This window comes from Phaethon aethereus (assembly GCF_964289735.1).
Source record: "Phaethon aethereus genome assembly, chromosome: 9".
Taxonomy (NCBI): domain Eukaryota; kingdom Metazoa; phylum Chordata; class Aves; order Phaethontiformes; family Phaethontidae; genus Phaethon; species Phaethon aethereus.
In genome coordinates this window covers 11391180-11417823 of record NC_138585.1, presented here as the reverse complement: position 1 = coordinate 11417823, position 26644 = coordinate 11391180, and the positions used below count along the sequence as shown (strand labels likewise).

The 26644-nt window shown below is 41.4% G+C and overlaps 1 protein-coding gene across 1 annotated transcript in view; it reads left to right on the top strand.

Annotated features, from left to right (window-relative positions):
* Window positions 1-26644, top strand: part of PID1 (phosphotyrosine interaction domain containing 1) — a gene marked incomplete at both ends in the record, with an annotated part of 89679 nt that overhangs the window by 19405 nt on the left and 43630 nt on the right. The window contains one exon of the mRNA XM_082003552.1: window positions 15494-15640. Within this exon, the coding sequence (XP_081859678.1) occupies window positions 15494-15640 (147 nt within the window). The remainder of the gene's footprint in view (window positions 1-15493; window positions 15641-26644) is intronic.

Sequence of the window (26644 nt, the reverse complement as noted above, 5' to 3'; positions counted from 1 at the left end):
AGAGCTCTGCCACTGTTTTGGACTCAAGTCCTTAATCAAACTAATGTGTGACTTTTTGTGCTATGTAAACATCATAAAGTTTCAAAAAAAATGATTGCAATATTTATATTCTCTCCCACCATCCTTCCTGTAATGAGTTTTATAGCTGGTTAAATGGGTGGAAATGTTTAACCTGAAGAAGCGGTTGTCACTCAAGTGGGGTTAATGCATTATTAAATGTAGCTAAGCCTCTTGAAAAACTACAGGTAGAAGATGACGTGTTTATCACTGTAGCAGGAAACTTTGCCGTGTGACTTCATGCACTATGGGCAGCTGAGCCCAAAACCAAGGGACTTCAGAGCTCTATTCGGGAAATGTCTGAGGCAGTTGGTGTTGTGCATCCAGGCTGCTGTGTGGAGCGTGACTAAACTCTGCCTAATAAACGATGGCATTTCTTGAAATAGTGCCTTGTACTTTTAACAAGCTGGGCTATCAGCTCTGCATCAGTGGATGGTTAAAATGAAGCAAGAATTGCTTTAACATTAAAATTGTGCCTGGAGGACTTCTCTGAGAAATTGCTTATGATTATTAAGTGAATATAATATGGTAAGACAACCTTGATTCTTTGCTGTGCTTTTTTTTGTACTGAGTGCGGTTTTGAAAGTTGAAATATGTACAGATGGAAAGTAATGTTGAAATGGCAATGGCTTTGGAAGCCATGCAGTGCTCTCTCCCTTTGTACATGGATAGGGAAGGGAGGCAAGACACAACTTATTGAGATGCAACTTTTATAGAAGAATTGGATTTCCTCTAAATATGGTTTGATTGTGTGCCAAATAGAAAAGAGACTGAAGCCAGAGCACTTCATGTGCTGAACTGGAGAAAGATCTCTTCCAAACCGAATGGGCTGGGGAAAAATGAGCCTCTTATTGCTTGTTCCTTCTGCTGTCTATGCACATGTACAGCTAAATAAATGGAAAGATAGCCACCCTCTGTGACAATTGATGATGAAGCAGCTGTGGGGGGCAGTCAGGCTAGCTACAATCTAACCTACTATGGGGCCACAGCACCCCGGGGGTGTTTTATGCAATCTAAGGCAGGTGGCATGGGTTGCCCTAGAGGGTAGTTCTGCCACGTTACCACCGAGATTTACCCCTGCGTCCTGTGTGTGTTATTTCTTCAATGGTGTGTTTGTTGCTTAGTCTGTTTTCAGAATTGCCTCCTGTTTCTTCCCCAGAATTGTCTCATCTGAGATGGTATTTCGGCAAATAAATAGCCCACAAGCTGCATGTTACTCCTCCAATCCAGCAGCACATGTTCAGGGAGGAAGGCAAGGAGGGGAACTGTACTGGAGCTGATGAACTAATTTGCTCGCTAGATGGGTGCTTGCACCCTTTTCCCACTCAGATATACACTGCACCATTAAACACTACTAAATATTGTCAGCTTTGCAGTAAACTGCATTTGTGATTTGTCTACTATGTAAGCAGAAAAGGCAATACCAAATCTGCCTCAGGAGCAGCTTTACTCTGCTGGGTTAGGAATATCAGTGGTAGCCACCAGAGCCTGTTAATTTTGGACTACAAAGGTGATAAAACATGAAAGTGGAAGTGCTCATGTCATAGGGCAGGAGTTGGAACTAATCACTTTTCTACAGATGCTACAGGGAAAATAGGTTATAACCACAGCCCTGTTTCATGTGCTGGTTGAAGCTGGTTCCCTTTTAATCTTTATACTAGTGATGGAGCACTGCATGGAATATCATGGTTTTTAAATTATTTCTAACCTTTATTTCTACAAATTAATTATTTTAAAAAATTGGTGTTTAAGCAGATGCACTTATCGTATAGTTTTTTAATTGTGCTACAGTCAAAACTCACGGTTGTACTTTATGGATAACTAGTGCATGCACTTGCCTGGCTTGAACAGCAGAAAATATTGTTTGTATTCCTGTTTCTGTAGGGAGATGCTGTAGCTCTTCTTCCTCTCATTTTCTGTGTTGTGCTTGTTGTGCTGTGGATGACACATCATACCCGACCAGTGCTTAAAGACGAGGTGGAAAAAGTAAAACTTGGAGCACTTCAGTTATGGTGGTTGCTGGATCTCACCCAGGAGGCAACAGGCTTTGTTGAACGATCAAAGGTCTTCTGTGCTCATCAGCTGCTCAGAATGGAGCAGACAGATGTTTATCTAGCCAATTGTCTCCTAAAACTGTAGAATTGGCTTGTGCAAATAGCTGTGCATGCAAAACTTGACTGATGTTATTTCAGAGGCTTTTCTAATGTCATCTGAAAATCTGTTCCAGGCAGAGAACCTGGGATCCAAAATTGAATAAATATCAAACAAGGATACCTTCTGCTCCTACAGCCATCTAAGACTGAAAATAGTGTCGTTGGATTAAAGGTCGCTATGTCAAAGGGGAACTAGTGGTGATTAACTGAGGTGGCGTTAAAGTTCCCTCTCAAGATCTGTGACTTCAGTTAACAGCTTGCCCAGAATTTCCACTGTTGAGGTTATTTGTTTCAAGCTTTGCTTCTGGACTGAAATGACATACTACCTTGTTGTTTTGTTTTGTTTTTTAGGTTTTTTTTTAATAGTTGCGGTGGTCTACCAAATAACTTACCAACAGTACAAACATTTTTACAGACTTTCCTTTAAATAATGGTAACACTTGGAAAGCAAGAAAACAGCCCTCTGTCATCTAGCTCAGAATCAACCCTCAGGAAGAGAAATGTTCATTTTGAGCCTTTCGTTCTGACCACCCTCTGACTTCCCAAGTGGAGACCTAGAGGCAAAGCTTGACTTGGTGCCCACATGTAATGTTTTGTGCTGAATGTTCTCTGCCTGTACACTAGTTGAGAAGCTTTGCAGCGGGCAGTCTTGAGGATCTTGGCAGCTGTAATGAAAACTCTGATGGAAGTGAGTGGTGATGAGGCAGAAGTCTTGCGTAGCTGTTGCGTTGTTCCCTGTGTGCCGTATAGCTTCACTGACAGAAGATCTCCACTGCAGTTCCCTTCTGATGATGGTGCTCCATCAGAGTAGTTGGCCTTGATGATCCTAGCTCATGGGTTGGTGTTTACTTTAACTGCTTTCTAAATGATCCTTGCTTTCCAAAGGTAAGAAACTGCGATAGACACTATGAGCTAGATGGTTACTTTTCCTAGAAGTATTTGTGGAAGAGGCCAGGAAACTTGACAGATTGCCTTGAAAAGTCTTCTGTGGATTCTTCTTCGATTGCAGAATTGGGGCTGACCCATACAAAAGTGGCACTGGAGATTCATGTTGAATCCCTATGTGCATGCATCCATCTGCTTCATATTTACAGTCTGCCTGGTTACTGCCATATCAGTAAATGTTCAGAATTGGGCTTTTTTTCTTTTGGCCAGATTACTGTCATTGACATGACTTAGTTTGGCTTGGAGATTTTTTGAAAGAACTGTATGGCCATTATATATGCAAATAGCTTAGATAAGCACAGTTGAGAAGCTGTCGGTAGGGCTGCAACATGAAGTATTTCAAGTATTAAAAAAAAGGAATTATAAGATTGATAACCCTTGTGCTTAGTGGTCACAATGCAAATAGCAAAAGCTGCAGAGACACATGCTATAAGAAGCATTATCGCAAGATTAAGCCGTAGAAGACACATTTTTGCATGGTAACCTACTGGATTTATTTTGACAATTATTTATTTGTGGTGGTGGTTGTGAAAGTGGAATTTTTAGCAGTCTTGGTATAATTACAGAATTTGTAAAGCTGCTCAAACATTTTGCATCAGAGTTGTATGTGTGGTTTTTTTTTTTTCCCCAGCCAAATGCATGCCTTTTTCGATTAAAAGAAATACTTGTCTTGAAACTTTTTTTTGCCTGTGGGAATGACTAATTGATATTCACAAGATTCAATACTTTAATATTTTATCAGAGGCCCCTAAATTCTTTACTCCCCTTTCTTTCAGGGTAAATAATTTAGATTTCAGATGTATCAAGTTTGATAAGAATTGCCTTGTTAACACCTCCTGTAGAATTACAGCTATGTGCTTTGAAGGATGCTGGAATAACTACATCAATAATACTTCTAAGTTAAATTGAATGGGGCAAAGGAAGGAGACGGGGGAAATGGCTGCGCAGGCAGTTAACTTATTTTAATTTTGTTAATTCTTTCACATCTGTTTAACTAGCTGCCCAACACAGGTACACTGGAGACCCTAAATGTTATGGGTATTCAGAATACTTCCATTGTATTGTATTACAGGAATACATATTAGATCTGCAGGTAGAGCATCTCGGGGCTTTAACAGCCCAGACCCTTTTCCCTAGGTGTTGATGTTCTATGTTATTTCATTTTCCCTAAGCCTGAAACATGTTAAAATATTGTTTGCAATAATTGTCAGGGTTTTCACCAAGAAACAGTTAATAAAAAAACCCAAACCACCTCTCATTTACATTCCTGTTTCTTCTACAACTTGATTTCTCAATGTTGAGCCAAAACTTGCAGATTCAAAATTGATCGGCTTTTTTCAATGCAGAATTATTTAAGTTGTAAAGTGGCTGAGAATGGATGGTGTTTAAGGTGGTCAGCAATCAATGGAGGGGGGAAGGAAATTGAGGCTGTACTGAGAATAAAAAGAGGATATTCCTCTCTGTTGCTCTGTGGGGTTGTTTATTCTGCGGCTGTTTTCTGTGTGGAAAACTTGCAAGTCATTGTTGTGTCAAAGTTTGGAGCAGATTGGGCAAAAATGAGAATTTAATTACTGGAAGAAGAGAAAGTAGCCTTCACAAAGTAAAGAGCTTAAATGATGATCCTTGTACAGGTCTGAAGTCTTCCCATTCTGCTGGTCCTGCTGGAGGGGAATGTTGAATAGTTTTGAGCTCTTCTGTTTTCTTTGGTTAAGCACTTTAACATTTCCGTCATTCAGTGATCTTCATTTCATCGGCGATGTTGAATTATAAGACTGAAATAGCAATTTAGTTACTACTCTACAAAGTAGTAATAATTCTTCGTGTAGGTGCATGTAGTAGCACATGTAAAGCAGCAGTAAAGATGGGGGCTAGTTCTGTTCCTGTTGAACTTCAGATTTATTTTGCCACAGATTTATGTGGAAGCAGGGATGGTTTTTTTCATGGCATATGGGATTCCTAAAGACTGGGATTTGGTTGTGAATGAGCACGTGTTTCCAGAATGGAATTACTTGAGTTTGTTTAATCAGTTGTGGATTCCTCCAGAGTGACGCGGCAGTGTCTGTGTGAGGAGTTAGCTCTTTTTAATTGGTCCCATATGTACTGGCAGATAGTATATTAACCATGGCTTGGGGGAATAAGGGCATCTGGTTGAATCTCATGGTGCATATTTTATTTCTTTTCTGGAGGGATTTGCCTCCCTCCCCCCTTTTTTTTTTAATTTTTGTTCTAAGAACCGTAGATATGTATGTATGTGTATAATCACTAGCATTTTGAAACCTCATACTCAGCTGAGGGATTAGTTAAGCTTCTGCAAAATTATCTGAACTTTGCTGGCAAGTAAAGAAGAAGGAACTGAGGTTTTACAGTGAAGCTGGAGTTTCTGGGTATCTCTGGGTTTGGGTGCTTACATTGTGAGAACTTGGAAGCTTAATCTCCCTTCTTGTCAAGCGCTAAGTATGGGTCCTTTGAAAAATCAGAAAAATGGCAACATCAGGAAAGATTAATTACTTTTGAAAAACCTTGGAAACACTGTGGAGATTCAACCTTTCTGTCTGGAGGACATGGGTATAAGAGTGCTGGGGCTAACCTACGGCACCCACGGAGGGCAGCAAAAGGGAGCGCCATCCTCAGCTGCTTTATTTGACTCATTCTGCACTGGAAAAAGCAGAGTAATTTTGCATCTGGCTGTTTTGGCTCAGCTTAACCAGTAAGGTAGTTGCAGGAGAAATGGGAATGTAAATGAGTTGGTTTGATTTTCTTTTGTAAAGGTTTCTTGGTACAAATCCTGTCAATTATCCAGTTCTAAAGCTTTGCTGAATTAATGACACACTTTGTAGAAGGGTATTTTTGATCGCTTTCTGTAGACTCCCATATTCCTGGTGTAGGCTCTCTGGTGTGCTGCTCTTACTCATTGCTTTAGAAGGGGGAAGACCTACTGTGTGAAGGCCTCCTGGGGATAGGAGTTGTGCATTTGCACTGCAGTGGGACACAAATTTTGTTTATATTCTGCATCATCTGCTTAAAGGTTTGTATAGCCATAAATCCTGGCAGAGTTCCCCCGGTGATGAATAGTTCACTGGTGGAGGCACGAAAGGAGGAATATTGCGGGACATGAAATGCCTGTCAGTGTAGTTGGGGCTGGGGAAGTCTCCTTGGGAAGGTGCATGTGATGGGACAGCAGTGCTGGCCAGACACAGGTCCCTTGGGGATGCTCTGGAGCGTGTACTGATGGTGCTGATGGGGATATGTGGTGAGAGGGAAGGCTAAAGCCACCAGGCTTCTTTCTTTGCCCTCTGCAAGGCTTGGGCAGATGCACCCTGATGGAGGCTTTCCAGAAAGTGTGACTTGCTGAAGAAGTACGTCTGTTCACTTGGAGATGGCTTGTGTCTATGGGAAGTAGGAGGACCCCCTCAAGAATGCCAGGCTTAAACCCTGGGGGTGTTTCAGACCTGGAAAAGGCAGTGCTGTAAATTAGCATCAAAGGAATCAGTGATAAAATGGACAACTTTAGAGAAAGGAATGGATTCTCATTATCTTGTCGCTGTAAATACAAGAATTCATTAGACTTATCCCAAAAGTTAATTTGGTTTATAGTTAAGCAATACATAAGCATTTTTGGCAAGAATTTGTACCTTTTGTTTCTGCATAGTACTAGGTACAATGTTACGTCTAGTAAATAATCAGGGCAAATTCCCTGTTTGTAGCAGGCATCTATATCATCCAGTCCGTGTCCAGGTCTCCAAGAACAAATCTTAGAAAGGCAAGAGAGAGGTCACTGAGCTACTTAACTGTGTAAAAAGCTATTGATTTATTGCAAAAAATGAGAGAGAAGAGAGAGTGAGTGAACTGCTGGTTTTGAAAGGGCTGTGTTGGGGAATGCAGTGGCTGGTATTGTATGAGATGGGCTTCCTCTGCCAGGCACAGAGTGAGGGGAAAGAACTTTTTAAAGCGTCCTCTGACACAGAAATTACTGGAAAGCCTCCAAGAGCAAATTGAAAAAGCAACAGCCACCTTTATGCTGCAGGATTCCATTGTTTTAATATTGGGCCAACTATACCAGATAATACATCTACTGGAAACTCATGTTAGGAGAAAAATGTGTTGGAAAGCAGAGGTCAGCTCACAATCAAAGTGAATGAACTTGACATATCTATGCTCCTGCGTGTCCTATTTTGTTCTTTCTCTTCTTGTCAGCTCCTATTTCCTCATTTATTTCCATGCTTCTTTTTCCCTCTTTTTTTTTTTTTTTTTTTTTTTTTTAACCATTTGTCTTGTCTTGGGCTTGTTTTATGGCTGCCATTTGTCCTGAAAAATGCTGGGCCTGATAAATACCTGTGCTTGCACAGAAAAATTCTGGCACACTGATACATTTGAAATTGTAATCTAGTTTAAAATTGCAGGCTTGTACACAGACATGGTGCTTTTGGGGAGGTACTGCTGCTCTGGTGATAAGATGAACAGCAGATAATGGGGATGACTTTATTTTCCTTCAGTGCCATGTAATGGAGCTGTGCTTCCCAAGCTGGTTTTGTTTGCCGGGCTTCTGAATGTAGTTTGAAGACCAACATCATCAGGGATGGGGCGGAAGAAAAAGGCAGAGTTGTTACTGCAAGTGTAAATGTTATTTACAATGATTGTATTTAATGAAATACACAACACTGCTATCTGTTAGTTTGGTTTAGGTGGTATGAGAGCTAGTTCAGTCGTGACAAAGTTATTAAAATTTGAGAGTTAACAGTGATTTCTGGGGCCAAAAGTTTGGGAAGCAGTTATTTATGAGAACAGCTCAGTTGATACATGGGTGAAAGTCATTATACTTTATTTCTATTGATGCTTAAAAAATGTTGTTCTGGCATAAAATACATGCCATGAACACCAGGCATTGGAAACTACAGCTCAAACTACTAATTTCAAACTATGTTTAACAGTCATCAGTAAATAGTAAGCTGTAAAAGCCCAAATCCAAACAGACATATTTAGATGTTAGTCTGCCATCCACATGCCTAATTTCCACTGAAATAATGGACTGGGAATTTGGGTACTGTAATGTAGATACTGATCAAAGAACCTTTTATTGTAGTACTGTGACTTCTTTTACCTCCTGTACTGATGTTTTAGGGAAGTCTTATTTTCATGATACGTCCTGAAATATTGACTCCTTCCTACTCTGATGTGGATCTCTATAGTGGGACTTCAGGTTTGGAGCAATTATGGTAAAACTGGGAACTTAGTCTCTGAATATCTTGTATATTCAGATTTGCTTAGGTTGGGGGGTTTAGTTTGGCTGAGTGTAGAGAGATGTTAGAGGACCAGTCATGAAATTCTCATCTGGCTCTGAAGTTCCCTGCAGTTTGGAGGGTGTTTGTATCTGAGATTGTGTTTTGTTTGGGCAGCGATCCTGCTGATTGGAATAGCATAAGCTTGGCAACAGAACGGAGGCATCCAGCCAGAGCAAACTCGAAGTACACAAGGTCTGAGAACAAAACGTTTCACATGAATTAAATTGTGAGGAAATAGGAATTCTTTAAACTTGTAAGAAAACAAGACAATGTGAGCATCGTCACTTGGGCAGCTGTGTGATCAGGGCCATCAATAGGGAGTGCAAGTTTTATTTATGAAATCTTTGTAGTTGTCTGTTTTTAAGAAATATGTCTTATCCCTGCAGGAAGAGTATTCACCAAGAAACTGGTATTAGAGTGAGATGGCGTAACTCTCAGTGCTTGCATGCAAAGATCCAGTAGCATCTTTGCTGAAAGGCTTTTTGACTCTTGACTGATTTCAGTTTCCTCCGTACCATACACTGCAGCTGGGCTTGCCATCCTAAAAAGGTTCCCTGTGTCCTCGTCCTGCTTTTCTATCTGCAGCCCTGTGTCCTCCTTCCCTTCTATCAGTATTTTTCTGTGTATTATAGATTTTTCCACCAGAGCTTTATCCTTGGCTCCCTTGTTACGTTCAGTAACGGCAGGAGAAGTCCAGGAGGGTCTGTGAGCCTGGCAGCAGGGAGCATTGCTTGCAGCATGCCGGGCGCTGCCTCTCCTGCTGCTTTCCTTTCCCAGTCTCGTGCTGTGCTTGCTTTGATGCCGTCTTCTGCTTGGTGTCCGGTCATACAGGTTTGAGCTTACTCTGGTAAACGCTGATTACCCTTTTCCGTGCCAGGACACACCCCCCTGCCCCCATATCTCCTCTACGCTATCTAGCAGGGGGGTGGTAGGAGCAGGGGGACACGAGGAGGGAAAATGGTGGCAGGTGATTAGATACTCATCAATATCTAATGAGCAACCATGCAGGGTGGCGTCAGGCATATGGAGGGGTGGCAAACGTTTGTGTGTTGTTTTTTTTTTTCTTTCCCCTTTTGTGGCACAATGTTTCCCAGGGTCTTTGCCCCAAGATCCTTGGAGGTGCCATGCCCTCAGCGTGGGCATGCTGAGTCACGCCATGGGCCTGCCCAAGGTCCTCTACTTCCAAAATGTGTCACAGGGTGCCTGCAGACAAGTCCGTCACCCCCTCGTGCCCGTTGCTGTTTCTTTGCAATTGAGAGATGTACATTCAGACACAGTTACCTGCTTTTTCACCTAAGTAGTGTCTGTTACCTGAAAGAGATTGAATGGATTTAGTTTGATAGGCTGGCAAGGTATAGCTCTGGACACGCTAGATGAGACAGGCTTGTAATAACCAGATTTCTGGAGTTGGATTGGCTTCAAGAAGATTACTCAGGCCCGATCTGCTTGAGTATAAAGAGCCATGACATGATCTCGGATTTGTGCGTGCCAGTCAGTTTTGTGTTTCAGAGCAGGCTGCTGATGGGATGATTTCTGACTTTGATAAGTGCTTCCATCCCCTCCGTAGAGGGTTTTATTGTAGTGTTCAGTACCATGTTTATATGAACTGCTAGTAAGGGATAAATAAATACAGCACAGTAAAGTTTAATATGGGGGAGGGGAAAGTATTTAAACTGTGTTTGCAGTATTTGTTTAACAAGAAATGGATCAGATGTGACATTTATCTGTACTGGATAGCATTTGCTTTAAAAAAAACAAAGCCTTGGAATGGATGAGTTTTTATATGAACAGTATCAGAATTATTTTCTTGCCAAAAAAGATGGGTGGGGTGGTCCTCAGGTCACAGCTGCGCTCATGTCACTGATGGTGTGACCATACTGCTAAAGGACTACTGTGGTGTTATCTGCTCTGACCGTGGGTGAGAGAGTGGGGTCTTGTATCTACAGACTCCGTATGTTGGTACTCAAATTCCACTGGGAGTAGGTGAAAAGGGACATGTAGACTTTCTAAAATTCTCTCGCAGTTCATTGCACTTGGTTGTGTCTTTCGCCTCCTAGGCTGCTGTGTCTTGCTGTGAGATGCTGTTGAAAAGTCTTGGTTGAATTCCAGAGCTAAATGGATTTCAAAGGTAGAGGAAGTATTTGCACTGAAGTAATAAATTACTGAGGCAATTTTTTAATTTCCCAGGGACTGATGTTTTGCTGATGCTCTAACATGGATTTCATCTGGGAATTCCTTTGTAGGTGCTGTAGAAGGATGAGTTGCCCAGAGGATTTCTCCTCCTTCTGGCAAACCCCTCTTTCAAAGGCTTTGAACTTCTACAATAACTCTTTTTCACAAGTTAACACCCTATAATTTGGGGGTTTGCAGTCAACGTGTATCTTTGGCAAAATTTTGCCAAATACAAGTCATCTGGAAATGTGATACCAGTTTATGCAGTCATGTGTTCGTTGTAATGCTGATGTTAAGAGGTAACGGGGGCTGAGGGCTAAGGTGCTGAAGACTTTACTTACATTCACCATGTGGCAACCCAGTTAGCCTATAAACTGTGCTCATTTTGCTTATCCCCTATTGCTGGATTATAGATTACAATGAGTTACAGTCCCCTCTTTCTTGACATTTGTTTTCATATTCACATCCAATATATAAACCTTTCTTAGATTTTTTTGAATTTGAGTCTTTGTTTTATTTCCGTCATGAAAATGAAAAAATCCACTAGCCCAGGCTTGTCTGCTGAGTACTCACTATTGAGGACAGCAGTGACTGTTTAGTTAAGCCCTGAAGATGAAGAGCTGTGCAGAAGTGTTAAGCATTATTATTACAAATTGTCAGTGCATACTTTTCTCCTCCAGGGCACGCTTAATTGTATAGAGTCACAGTTGTTTTCTCCAAGACATTTGGCCTGAGTTGTAGAAGTGATTATTTTTGCTGACAAACTAAACCAAAACCCAAATGCTGTTAACTTTTAGTTTTAACAGCAACAGAAATTGTGCTTGGACTAAATACGTAGCACCTAAAATTTTCAAACTGAATGTTGTGAAGTAGTTAATCTTGAGCTAATGTGTGACTGTTGAGCTGATAACAAAATGTATGTTGAAAACAGTTTACAAGTTCTTGATTCTTATGTTCAATTAATCTGTAGCTAAGAGGATCAGTGATGACAGGGTTTTCATTGAAATAGGGAGCACTTTGAAGGTCACCAAGGAGGCAAGTATATATCGTACCTCCGTAGTGACAGTCTTGGCCTGCTATGGGTTTGGGCTACCAGTTATACACCCTTCAGTTTTCTTCTATAGAGGGAAGTGATGCCATTAAGACTGGTAAACTAAACAAAAGAAAATGATGGAACTTGAATCCTTGAATAAGCAAAACTATGGTTTTGTACTAAGATAATTTTCCAATGTTATTAGGGGCTTTCCTGAGATTTTACTCTGAATGATTTCATGTTCAGTAAATAGGAAAATACAATGCTAATTACAGCCCTGACCCTTTCTTTGGCAATTAAAGTATTTTGTTTGCTCAAGGAATTCTAAAACTTGCTGCCAATTTACTGTTTTGTTGCTCCTTGCATTTCTTTCAAACGTAAAGTCTATATATTAGTAGCACCATCTAAATCGATTAAGGATGAACGATGTGCAGTTTTGAGATGATGTTATGGTCATGCCAGTTAAGAGTATCTTCTTCTGATGATTATCAGTATAAGAGCTACCAAATGAACCTAGTAGTTCTGCCACATGAAATGTGAATGGAATAAAGTCCCTGAACCTTTACTCACTGAATTGCCAAAGTCGTGCTTTTCAAGAACTTTGTGAACTTAAAGCACTTTAAAGAAATATTCTGCGTTCACAGCAGTGGAGAGCTAGTGCCTTTTCTCAAAAAAATGCATCGACCACTGTTATAGGACAACATTTGCCAACAGTTTCCACAGGAGATGCCAGTTTGGAGTGGGAACTAAGAAATGGGTTCAGCGAAGCACTTTATCCTCTTCTTGGCTTAAAGCACATGAATAATCCCATTGACTACCCACATGTGCTTTACTGGGACTGCTCACATAGTGAAAGTTAGGCATGTGTTTAAATAACTTGCTTATTTGGGGGCTAACTGCGTGGTGTCTCCTGGCCCAGACTTGATTTTCTTATGGCAGCCATCATATGACCTGTGTGCAGGGAGCGCAGCATTGTCTGCACTAGCCATGCAGTCCAAAGAAAAAGGCTGTTTCTGTGTCCACCCCCAATCTGTCCTGCACTTCTCTGGCTACTAATTATCTGTTTGCTGCCAATTGTGCTCTAGTGTTTTTGGCACCCAACCACTTCAACTTGCTGCTCATACAAGTATTGAATTGCCTTTGTAAGGCAGAGTAGTCTTTTCCTTGTTCAGGACTGTATATGTGGTTGTTAAAACATGAAAAAAAAGTAGATCATTGTTACAGCTTTCCTCATTTTGGTCAAATTGTGCGCTCTCTGTCACTTCCCACTGAAGTTGATAGAGATGCTAGCAGAGGAGAACCACCATTTTGGAGGTCCAGGCTCAGTACTCAGAGGGGCTTAATGCAGTTTTTTCATCTATCGAGTATCTACTGGAAGTACTGTTCTTTATTTGAGAACCTCTGTAAAGAGGCCATCTATGGGAATGGAGCTTTCAGCACACAGGGAGGGAGAAGTTAAATGCTAGGATGGGATCATGATATTTCACAGTCATTACCTTTGGTTTGATCCAAGATAGGCCCACCAGCAAAATAGTACAAACTTAAGGTTAAAAATATGTTTAGGTAAATTTTCCACCTCTGCCTTCCTCTCCCATTCCCAGCGTGCACAAGGCAGCAGATGACCTTGGAGACAGCATTTCCCCGCGCCTGAAAAGGAGCCAGTCACAGCTGGGGAATCGCCATGACCTGCGCATGGCGGGTCTGCGGCACCCTCTCCCTTCTGCGTATTTTCCCCTCCAGAATACAACCTCCTGTATATACAAGCTAAAGCCTGTATATAAAAGCAAGTCAATCTAGTAGAGAACCATAGTTGTAGCAGACAGCAATTAGTTAATGAGACCAGCAAGCCCAGTGCTGTGGTTGGCAATCAGCGGTGCTTCTCAGGATCTCAGACTTTGATCTTACTTTATACTCGTCATGGCTGGTTATCTGTTGTTTAACCTTTGCTAACAACTTCACCAGAGAAGCCTAGGAAACTCCAAACAAAAGGCTGTTAATTGTAACTGAAAGGTAAAATGAAACAGATTTTCTCGGTGAGTTTAGTAATCCTGGCTCCAGAGAGCTCTGTTATCTTCAGAAACGTGTCAAAGAATGTTCTTCAATGTATAGTTGTCTTAAATGGAGTACTCTTGCTGGAGCTGTGCTTGGGACAGTGAATGGGATAATGTGTAATATGAGCCAGATGAAAAATAATAGGAGTAGTTTTCTTCACTGGGATGGAAACTTGAATGCTTGCACAGACAGCACGGAGGCCCTAAAGTATTGCTGTAACAGGCTGCAACTTCATGCGTGAAGCAGGAAAATAAGTACTATTTTCACAGACTGTTAGTGTTTATGCCTTGAATATGCTTATGAGAGTGTTTAAGGTGCTTTAGATCCAGTATCATAACAATTAGTAGACCTAACCACTGATGAGCTAAGGATTAAACTGTTTTAGACATGTATTAACAGGCTTTCAGTTAGCTAATGATAAAGTATTTATGAATTAAGTAGGAAGTTTATTTCCAAGAAATTCTCATGCATTTTCAATGGAATACAGTCCACAAAACTCTATATGAAAACAGCATGGTACCTAAGTAGTTGATTCATCCCCTGCGTATAAATAAAATGTTTAATAGGGACTGTCCTCGCCTCAGGCACGGGATTGAAAAGCAAGAACCTGAGCTGATTTTCTAGCTCTGATAGATGCTTCTTGTACGGTCCTGGGAAATCACTTAGCGTGTCTCTTTCTACAGGCCGGCCCTGTTATGTTTGTCTGCCTTGCAGAAGTGAAGGGGAGGCTGAGGAAAGGGGTGACTGCAAACCAAGAATCTCCCATCAAAAGTCAGAACAAATGGCTTGGGTTTGATAAAAGTAATTTGACGTCATTGCTCATGCATCTACTAACTGCTGATTTATAAAAGTTGATTTTATAAAAGTTGTTAACGAAGCTTTAAAAAAATACATATTTCTTTAGACAGTGCTGCAGTATGTTACTAACTGGGAACACTACATTGATTTGCTTCATCTTCCCCCCTTAGATACGTAGTAGCAAGCAAAAATGTTCAGCGTCTCAAATGAAGGTCAGTTCAAAGAAACATCTAAATGTTGAAAAATTTCTCTGACTCCCCTGATTCCACAAAATTGATTTGAAAATCTTTCAAGGATTGACTTTCTTCACTTGAAGCAATTGCTGAGAAACTTTTCATTCAACAACATTACTGTCCACTTGGATAGTTCCACACCCAAGCTTGGGGAGTTATTTCTTGTCTGTTATAGCAAGTGACAAGTTTTGAATGACATCTGTTGGTTAGTATCAGTAGTGGCATTTACATTGGAGACTAGAGGAACTATTGCTTACAAAGGAAGATAATTTAAAATTCACATGCTAAAGGCAAACTGATGAGGCATTCAGCTCAGTGGGAACACTATAACATCTATAAAGGTCAATGGGATGAGATTTAAATACAGAGGAAAGAAAACAAGAATGAATGAATACATAGTTCTTTGAATGGTCTTTGATCCCCTGTTATTCCTTTCCTGTGGTCATTAGTAGAGGAACTGGGTCTATGAACGGTTTTATAATATGCCTGGGAGTGATGAGAGGTTGAATTTAAATCCTTTTTGGGACATACGTGGATTCTAATGAATCCTCTCATTTTGTGCGTTTATATCTCTTTTTAATTAAAAACAGTCTCCACATTGCTAATAGTAATAATGGATGTTCACTGTCTTAAGTTATAAAACTTGTTAACTTGCCCCATGGAAACTTCCAAGGCACTGAACAGCAAGTGAAACATGCAGACACGTCCAACTACTAACTCTTATTTTTCTGCACTAGAGCTGAAGATAATTGCTTTTCTTTCTCTGTTTAGCACTTTCAGACCATGTTAAAGACTAAGTTGAATGTCTTAACTCTTCGGAAAGAGCCTCTCCCAACAGTGATCTTCCATGAACCAGAAGCCATTGAGCTGTGCACCACAACTCCCCTCATGAAGACCCGAACTCACACTGGATGCAAGGTACTTGGGAGTATAAACTTAAGGAACAAGACCACTGTGGAGGTGTCCCATGTATGTGTTAGGACTCTGAAGAGCTCAAAGTAACGAAAACGGTTGTTGTTGTTCTGGAAACCCCATTAACTGCTACTAATACTATAAAGTTTTACATCAGAAAAGTCATTGGGCATTTCTGACCAGAAATTTTGGGCTTCAGGGAAAAAAAGTTTGGGTTGTGTAGCACAATGCAAATTGTGGAAGATTTCTAACAGCCTGCAATGAACATCGCTCGTTGTAAACACTGCCATTGTTTCTGTAAGTGCTAGTGCTGAGATGGGAGATGAAGGGCCAGGTGCTCTGTATTTGCACTTAGGAAACACAGATATATACCTACTGAAATAGGGTTGCAGCTTAAAGCTTGAGGTTAATTTTTTTTTTTTTGTGTGTGTGATGTGTCTCTCTTTTCTTCTCTTAAAAAAAAAAAGGGGGGGGGGAAAAGGGGTGTGTGTCAAGGAGACTTAGATCTTGATTTGATTATGCAACAAGATGTATTTGCCCAGTTACATTAAAGCACAGCTTCTGAGAAAGGTCTCAGAATTTTAACGGCTTAAGAGCTTTTGAATGTGGTGTTCTGTGGTAAGAAACCATATAAAAATAGCAAATAAATCTGCTCTGTTTGCATCTTCTGTTGGAGTCATTTTCCTTGGTCGCAGAGCTTGCCTAGCCTTGCAGAACCATGGGCAGCCTTGCAGACTGATCTGGGTACCAGTTTGGCCTGTGCTGCCAGTTGGGACTTGGCAGCCAAGTCACCTTCACCCAGCCTGGTTGTCAGTTGTATCCAGCTGGCCACAAGGGTCTTGATGAAAAAGGAGAGAGCTGAGCTTCAGCCTCCACTGCTCTGTAAAGTGTCAGCTCTAGAAGAGCCATTGCCCGACGCTACATGTACTGGATGAGGTCCAAAGTGCATTTAAATGTCCTAACCTCCTCCCCTGCCAGTGTGTATACACACACACACGTATGTGTGTGCACACACTCTTCTTGTTGGCAGATCTGACGTGAGTGAGATGGAGTTGGAAGAAATTGCTTCCTGGTGTGTTCCCTTGCTTCTCTTGGCATACTCTGTGGATGGCATGGGCTTTGGGCATGCTGTGAAGGGCTTTGCTTGGGCACCTCAAGGTCTGGCAGTTCCTCAGCAAAATTTCTTCTTGGGAAGTGTCATTTTTGTTTGACTTTTTGCCTGTCACGATAGCCAAGAAACAAGACAGCTGCTGAGTGTTGAAACAGTGCTGCCCTGTGCCGACGTGAAGGAATGCAGGGCAAGTGACCCTAATATGCTTCGTATGGTAGCTTGTAGCATCTGCTCTTCTGCAGTGATGTCTTTTGTCCTTTATGTTGACATCTAATGAATTTTTAGAGAATATTAACTATCATAAAAATGGTTCACAAAGTATCTGGCTTTCACCCCCAGTGAGAGAGAGTTCAGACATAATAATGCTTTCTGAAATCAGTTTATCTCTGTGAATGTGTGTGGAATTTAAATGAACCTTTTTACTTAGCCTATAGTTCTTCAACTGGAAAAGATGGATTGCAGAGAGATGTTGAATGTTTCTCCCTCTGAAGAGAATCTCGTTCTATGTTTAGAGATCTCTTTTATTCATTTATTTTTCCTGCAATGTACCATAGTAGTGGTGACTACGGAACGTCTGCTGCCACAATGGTCCCTTTTCCTGCTTGCAGTATTTCTCCTTCTGCCCTTCCCCCTGCTGCTAGCTTACCTCCTGCCAGCACTGGAGTCTCATGGTGGTGTTTTTGGGATGGTGGCCAGCCCTTCGTCAGACGATTCAGCAGTTGTGATTTCCAGTACCCCCCTTAGGAAGATGATCCCACATATATGTTGTTCCTATGGCTAAGAAATCCTCTCCAGTCCTTAACAGAAAGGCTCTGATTTTAGCCAGTCTCTAGTCACAGTCTCTTTCTTTTTCCCCTCTCGTTTGTTCTGACTAAATGTATTCTTCTCTTACAGGCTTGTATCCTCCAGTTGTTTATAGGTAATTAGCCTTCCTCTCCTCTTTCCCCTCTGATTATTAGTTTCTTGCTGAGTGATACAATAATAGTGTTGCCATAACAAAGGCAGTATTTTATAATACGAGTTTTCACTCTGTGGGGTCTGATCTATCACTGTTACTCCAAGTGTAAGGAGAGAGATGCTGTGGTGTTGTTGGTACCACTGAGCCTCTCCGCTTCTGAGACATGGGCTTTTCAGGCCAGAGCACAGCCAGTTTTTACTTTTTTTCGTGAGTCACACTCTTTTGATCCTTAATCGTTTTATTCCTCTTGACTGAAATCCCTCCAATTTTTCTATGTAATCCCATTAATGAGATAGCATCGTTCTTCTGACAGAGGTTCCAGACATCTAATTTTATTGCACAGTTTTAACATAAGCCTCAGCTGGCACCGTGGTGCTATGGGAACTTGACACATGCAATTGCTTTGCTGTTCAGATGTCTGGGCATTGGTTTTCTTATGTGATTGCTCTTTTCCTTGTTCTTTCATCACAAGACAGGCTTTTCTTTTCTCTTTCATTTGGTGTTAGCTGCTGAATCCTGAAGAAACAAAACTCTTCTGCTGAGATCCAAAATCTCATTCTGTAATTGAATGGGATGATTTTAAGAATAGCAGAGAAATGTCTTGCTTGAAGTAATCTAGAGGGAACCCCCACAAAATCTGGAAAGTTAAATAATTGAACAAAATTAGAGAGTGTCTCTTTCTTTCCCAGTTCCAGTTCCGATGCAACTTTTTTGCCATCATGTTTCCTAAAATGTATTTTTTAATTACAGCAGAAGGCTTAAAACTTGTTCCTCCTGTTACTGTTACATCTACACCTTCTTGGGCTGGCTGCGCCATCACGGTTTCCACCCTTCTGGACTCGTGGGCATGATTTCACCAAATAGGAGGCATAGATAGTATTTGCATTGATTTGCAGCATAGAGCTTTAGGTGTACGTGTTTCAGAGTTTGTGGTGCTGGCTGGTCGTTGAGACAGAGGTTGACTTGGAGGCTATAGTTTCCAAGGGGCACCTTCTCACCCCCCCTCCCCTCCTTTCACACCAGTCCTGTTTGCAAATGGGGAATGCCAGCCCTGCACCTGGGGTTGGACTGTCACAGCCCCACTCAGAGCAGACAGCCTAGAACAGAGCAGGAGTCCTCGGTACAATACAGCACGCAGTCTCTTGTTTTATCCTGAGGGTTCGTTTGCTTTTTTTTGAGCGGTGGTGTAGGTGAGAGGCAGGTCTCTGGCTCCAGAGGAACCACAGCTGCTCATCCTCCTCCAGCTGAGACCGCCTAGGCAAGGCAGAGGGATGCAGTGCCCAGAGGGTTGTCATCTCTCTGGCAGCCACAGTTGAGCACTTAATGTGCATCCTGCCTCTTCCCTGTGATAGTGTTTGTGAACGCTGGAGCACCAAGTGTTACGATCTGTAACTGCTCCAAAGAACGAAAAAACCCAACTGGCTTATTGTATACCTGTAAATGGCAAGTCTCAGCTTAAGCTAAACCACCCTATGCTGGGGAAGGGCAAAAAAGCATGAGAATAAGTCTTTTGTTCTTCCTAACTGGACCACACTTTTAATCACAGGTTCCTAATTTGCTCTTATTTAAATAGAGCATGCTTCTGTATACGGGCATGAGTGATTTAGATGCCTGTATATAAAAATGTGTCCATCCTTGTTCGGATCCTAAGGTCCCTTCCAACCCAAACTATTCTATGATTTTGATGAGACTGCGGCTGTCCTGCTTGTAGGTCTTTCATGTCAAATGTTGTGCACTCTTGTGTTTCAGCTGGAAACCTCCTCTTCCCTTATCATGACACTAACTACCACCAGATGGGAAACTGAAAATCTGGAATATCTCCAGAAAATAAGTTGCTCTCTACTCAGAAAGGCATGTTTTCTCTGTGCCTTTTAACAGATTTTGTTTAAGTTCTGTGTGTTTTGCTTAATGTCCTAATAGGCTTACACTGATTCTAATGTTTCTCGATTTCTGTCCCTTTGAGCTATGGTGGTGGCATGAAGGGAACTGCCTAAATGACTCACTCTCTTCTGCTGTAGCTTTTCCAGGCACTGCTTCAGTAATGCAAAAGGACAGAGGTTAAAAATGCTGCCTGCAATTTTTGAAGTGGCGTCATAGCTTTAACTTTTTTTTTCCCTTTCCATTGGAAGGCTTGTCAAAGTGAAGTCAGTGATGAATAATCAGTAGCTTTTTGTTACCCACCTGGATCAGGCGATCTTACTCCTCCAGTTCCCACCAGTGGAAAAGCTTTTCTCAGCAGCTTGGGAGTCTGAGGTGAGAGGAGCATAAACAGTGAAAATAATTGCATTCTTAAGAGTATACTTTTATTAAATGGGAAAATATTAATGATATGGAATTTGCAGCCATGATACTCATTGCTTGCCTGTCTTATTGGATTGAGTTGGTGAGATTATTAGTTCAGGCTTTGTATAAGGCATGATGTTGAAATTTTTGTGATGATGTATCTTAGTTGAAGATTAACAGAAGTCTGGCTTGGCAATTTATACAAATGGTGTTGGAGTGGTACTGGCGTTTTAAAATCAAGTCTTGCACATATTGATGGAGATTTAAAAAATCTCTATTAGAGAAGAAGTAAAAAAAAAAAAAAAAATAAATGGAGCTTGGTGTTTCAGAATAGCTTAATCGCTTTACTCCCAAGGTAAAAAGAGAATGGTTCCTGTACTAAGCTTGCTGCCCGGTGGTGATTATGGTGGGGTTTATTTTGTGCCTGTGTAGCATGAAGGGGCCATGGCCACAGCTGGGCTTGCCTGGTGCAGTGCAGTGTCAGCAGGTACGCACCAAGCTTGACTGTTGCAGCTCTGGGAAACACCTGGGGTTGTTACACTTGTGCCAGCCTATTAACTGGATCTGAGGTGTTTTCGGGGAGAGCGGGGCAGTGCCTGCGGTGCCTTAACCTGAGCAAAGCCAAGGGCCTGCCTCTGGATTCCTGCAGCCTGCTCTCTCCCTGCAGCTCCGCGCCCTTTCACCAAAGCCACTGGGGCAACCTGTTGCCCTTGTTGCTCTTCTCCTGGCCTTGCTGGCTGCTGCCAAGAGTTTTCATTTTCCCTTTTGTCTCTCTTTCTCCCATTTTTCTTCTTTTCCCCAAAGTAGCTGTCACCATTGGAGACAATGCATGCCATCAGCTGTGGGCCCTACGAATAAACCTCTGTGCATGTGAAACTGTCTCAGCATGCTTTGAGCAACAGGATTTACACGAGTGTAGCAGAGACTGGAGTTAGTCTGCAAGGGAGAAGCTTGTAAGAAGTTTATACGATGAATAGCGAGTAATATTGATCGTGATCCGATTATGATCCATAGAAAGAAAATGTTTCTTACTGGGATACTTATTACATAAATAAAACATTGTCTTAAAATGGCCCTGCTAGGCCTGATTCCAATTCCTTGTGTAAGAGAGTCACTTAGGAATAATGTCTGCTCAGATATTACTGCCTATTTTTGATTTTCTGCCTTGTTAGTTTTGGTTGCAAAGGCCTTGCAGCAGGACTGTCTTTTACCACATGCTTGCAAAATACCCTGTTTCTACTCTACCCTAGATGCCTCTACAGCAAACTTACTAATGCTATGTTGCTGCTTTTATTGGTCATTGCACTTTTAAAACTTTGACTGTTGTTCTTTATTGTTTTGTGTTTTGTTTTTTTCTCCTATAGTTTGCCCAGCATTTCTGTCCTGCGCTACCTCTGCTACTTGTGTGCCATCCTAATCAGCTCAGCCATGGTGGTGGCCAAACACATTATTGCTTTAGCTTTCAGGAGACAGCATGCTCCCCACCTCCTGGGCCTTGTGGCACCTCAACATTCAGAAAATGCCCAAATTAATGAACCATTCTCCCAGCTTCATGCTGCCTACAGTGTGGTTTTGGTTGTGACAATTCCAGCCTCATGCCTCTTCCCCTTCATTGCTCCCCAACTCCAAAATCTTTGCTCTGGCCAGCTGAAGAGTAGGTGAATGGCTCCCCTCTGCCACACTGTTACCATGCATGGGTTGGTTTTGTGTGTCTTGATACTGAATCAGTCAAAATTAATGCAAAGAGAACATTGTCTCTCATTTCCATACCCAGAGACCATGGTGCCTTTTCCTGTTTGTACTGTCCTGTTGACTCAAAAGGGCTGAAAATATGCCCTAAGACTTTCTGAGATGGGGAAATCCAGATGACGTAAATGGGTGGTTAACAATGTAGTATTTTACTTAAATTTCCATAGATAATTTAAAAACCCTGCTCGTCTTGAACATTCATTGCTATTTTGGCTATTGAAACCGTAGCTGGTTGGAAGCTGCACATATTCTTAAAACCACCTCACTTTATCCTTGTAAACCTTAATAAAAATGTTCTCTTTGCAGCTGCTATAGCATGGTCAGGATTGATTGTTATGAGCGCAGGCTTATCCAGCTGTAAATACAAGTCCAGCTAGCTGCCTGGTCTTAATTACCATTCTGTAAGCCTGTAATATCAAGATGGCCATTAAATTTATATACAGAAGCAAACTAAACAAGTGAGACAAGCTAAACTGTACCATCACTCCCAGCCTACTGTTTTCCACCATTTTTAATGTGAGTGTGAAGCGCAGGGCTTATTTTCTTCTTGCTTCATTAAAGGACTTCTGTTATTATACTACATATTTTGTACTGTGAATTGAGAGCTTATTTTTCTGTTTCTCTCTCCTCTCATCAGATGAACCAAAAGGAATCATGTGAAATCTTGCATGGGGCAAATCTCAATAGCTTCAATATATTTAGATATAGTGCTCGTTGGTGAGAGATACAGAGGCTTTAATGATGTGTTTTCCAGAAATGAAGTACATCAAATAAACTAATGTCCCAACAAGTATGCTATGTGAAGATGGAGTATTTTGTTTACTTTTTCTTCATGTAGTGTTACGGCAGGGCGGGGAGGGCGGGAGGCAGAGCTTAACACTGAAGTTAGGGAAGAGTAAACTGCTTGCAGAAGCCTTACACATGACTATCCAAGAGTGCTTCAGAGAATTTGGCTGAGTCTTGTTCTAATGTTGAAAATGGAGAGTTGCATGTGCTCATTCCTTTCTCAAGACATGACTGTATAGTAAGTCCTGTGCCTGTGAAGTTAGTGAGAGCTTTGCCATGGGCTCTGTGAGCATGGTGGGATGTAGCTGTGCAGGATGGCTGCTGCCTTCAGACCTCAGGGAGGGTCTCTCTTGCATACGATTTTTTTTTTTTTAATTGTATGCATGGAAAGCCCTTTTACATCAATGAGGATTTATGCTTTAAATGAGTGCAGAGGAGCTAATAGAAATATGAGGGGTAGATGCACGTGGAGAATGTTGTTAAAGCATTGAAATGCTTCATTTCCTGAAGTCCAGGAGTCTTAGGTGGAGAATATAAATTAGCTAAAGCAATTGAATAAATCTTAAACTGAGCCTGCTTTAAATAGAGCCTTTTGCTGTGTTCAGTTTTGCTGTGTTGGATGTATTTTGGCATAATTTTATTTGCTTACTGGTGAAGTGGCATTGTAAGACTAACATATGCTGAGAGCGGTGGACGTTATGTCCTGTCAGATATGTTGGTGGTATTTTTTTTTTTTTCTTCTTAGCATTTGCACCGGTGACATTTTTCAAACCATGGTTCAAGTAAAGGGCATCTTGTTATTCGGGAAGTTCTTACATCCCGTCTAAAAATGGTCATGTATTTCAGTCAGCTTCATGTTTCTGCTTTAACTACCTTTACAGGAGAAAGTATGTGGCTATTTTCCACATACAGTGGAGTAACTTTGCTCTGAATATATGTATATCAATTAAAGGAAAAGACTTTTGCTTGTTTAAGTTTACTTTTGGATTTTCATTAAGAATGTGTATCTCAAACCATTTTAAAGAGTTCCAAAAAAGAGTAAGACCACCACCTTGGGAGGAGAGCGCTGGTGACGGCTGGACAGGAGGATTTCTGGGAGCTGCCCTCTGTGTTGGTGGCCAGCACAGGGCTTGAGCTGCAATGGGTGCAGGGCCTTTGCCCTGTGGTTCCCCTTAGATTTGCTTCAAGAGGAAGGGAGCTCAAGGCTGAGCGTTACTGTGAGGAAAATAGGGAGGGAGCTGGGTTTCACAGGGGGATTTGCAATTAAAGTAGCTGCGCGTGTGTTGCGCACACTCCCTGGAGGACTAGAGGATTGTGTTCCTCACTCCTTGTGCTGGGTAGCAGGCTTCCAAATAGTGTGGACGGTGCAGATGATGCCCAGACCTGGGAATAGAGGTTCCCCCCAAGTCCTGACAGTGAGCGTGCAGGAGGTCTCCTCAGCTGTTCCTGGGACTGAGGGCCAGGGTCCCTGGCTTTGTGTATGGAGTGACCTATTCTCAGCATTGCTTTGTCTTGCATGAAGAAACAGGAGCAGAAGTGTCGCACCAGGTAAGCCAGTTGCTCGTATATGTGTGTATTCAAGCCTGTATTCCTTGGCAGAGAGCTGCATAAAATATCCCCTAAACAACAAAAAACCCTTGAAAAACACAAGGAAATGAAAAGTCACAGCATCCATTAGCACATTGTGCTTTACTCCTCCCCTTGGTGCATGTATTGTATTGCTTGCACAACCGTTGTATACCTTACATTTCTTTTTATTACCATAGTTCTGTCCCTGTAGTGGATGCGGTGAGTCCCAGTGAAGAAAACTGGTGACGATGCGTGATATGGAGCCTGGGAAAAAGAGTTTTAACATAAACAGAAGTTCCTTCGGCTAGAATCAAGCGCTTCCTTTGCCTTCAAAGCTTTGATGTTATTAGTTGCCTTTGATTCAACAAAAGCTTGAATTGGAAGTCATCAGCCCTTAATTTTGTTAGCAAAAGGTATTTATCAGCAGAAGTTATCTAAATCAAACCTCTTAATGTAAAACAAGGCACTAAAGAGTTTGTATTTAGATTAGTTATGGAAGAGATAGTGATTGACATTCAAAGAGCACTATGGAAAATGCAAATCTATAGGCATTAAAAATGTTCCCTGTGACTTGGTTGAGATTGAGCACTGGCTGTTCCTGAATTTTACCCTTGTTTGTAAAAGCAACTGAGAAACTTGTGAGGTACTGAGGAGGCCTGGCACTGTGTGCTAGTGAACATGCAGTAGCTCTTTACTATGTATCATTTGTACTTCTGTAGTATTTCTCACCTAGGAAGATCCCAAAACAATTTCTAGAACAGCTCTGTTGTCCCCTGCTGTTCAGCTGCCATCCTCAGCCAGCAGAAGTTTGCAGAAGTCAGATCAGCTCACCAAGGCTCAGGGGAAGGCTGCACGGGCACACTGTACTGCAGGTAAGATGTGCTAGGGGAAAAAGAAAAAAGACACTGAGAATTAAAATGCATGCTTCTATTAAGTAGTAATGCATTGAAAAAAGGTAGTAGAAAGCAATATATATTAATGAAATCCCTTTGCATAAAACTCCATGGAATACTTTAGTATCTTGAAACCCAAATGTAGGGTTTTTTGTCAGTTCTAGAAATCCCACTTTTCAAGGTACTTGGAGCTGTTGTCTAATTATGGCTGTCTTTGTAGGAGATAGCACACCAAAATAGTTTTGTCTCAAGGAATATTTAAATATTTAGAAACAATTTAATCGCTCTATAGCAGGAAATATTTAAATTTTGAAATTCTAAATTTCCAGAATTCCTTAGGAGATAATCTTCAATTACACAAATACATAATGTCTTATAGTGCATGCCAATAAGTTCTATCTTTTACAGTCTGGCACAAAGCCAAGATACCAGTGTGAAGCACAGTGGCAACTGCAGGTCCTAGATAGCTACAGATGTGTTAGGATATTTATTTTTTACACTGCAGAAAATACTGTGCTTGTAACAAATGCTCAGGCAAAGCCTTCTAGTCATAGGAGCTAATTGCTTCCATAATAATTAAGGTTCAAGTATCTAAGACCTAATAACTTTTGACATATAAAAATTAAACTGAGATTGAAATTTATTATGGTGGTTATGCTGAGCAGATGCTGCAGTCACTGTCAATTGTTTTGTTCTAGTGTGTCCTTGAGAAACATTTCCATCTTGGTCCAGCTGTTCCGGCATAAGTATGGAGCTGTGATTTGTGTTGCTGGAGAGCACAGGGAAGCTGGTGCTTCTCCATGGCCCTTAGGGTATACGGGCCCTGCTGTGAGCTGGCTCTCAGGAGGATGCACTCTTCCTTTGTAGCACATGAAGTTATTATTTAAGAAAATCAAAGAACTTCTGGTTCTGCAGCTGTTGGTCCCTCATATTATTGCAGTGGGCACCTCCCTACTCAACAGCATGAAATGTGCTGGGAGAGGTGTTGGCACATCTTTTTAGGCGAGCCTTTTCGCAACAAAGGCATGCGTGCTTATTCTGTGAAGGTATTCTGTGTAGCTTTTCCCCTGAAGCCATGGATATTGTTTCTTTGATTTCCATTAGAATACTGCAAAATTTGCATTTGGCACTGGGTACCCACTGCTTACACTAGTTTGAGCCAACATGAGCCTTCTCAGGAATTGGTAATCTCTGCTTACAGCTGTACTATGCCCAAAACCATCAGTTCTTTTGGGGATGATCTGTGCGCTGAAAGCTTCCCACTGAAGCAAATGACATTGCCAAAAAAGGAGGCCAAAATTGGATTACATATCCATTCTTCTGTAGATCAGGTACTGTTGGCCTTGTTTGTAGATGCACAGGCTACTGGAATGTAGATTAACATTGCAATCAAAAAAATACTATGTCATCAGAGAAAAGAATGTCCTGTGTGTGCGCCACGTCTGTGTCTGTTGGTCCCAGCTGTAATCCTGCTCTCCTCATACTATTGCAATATAGTCTGCAATGCAGTGTGATGTATAAATACATTAGCTCTTAAGAGGAAAGAAATTTCTTATTCCCGGGGTTGGATGTCAGTGCCTGAGACTAATAACATTTTTTTGTTTCATTAAAAGATTTTTTTTTTGCATAGTTAATTAGATGTTCATAACAATAACCATCTT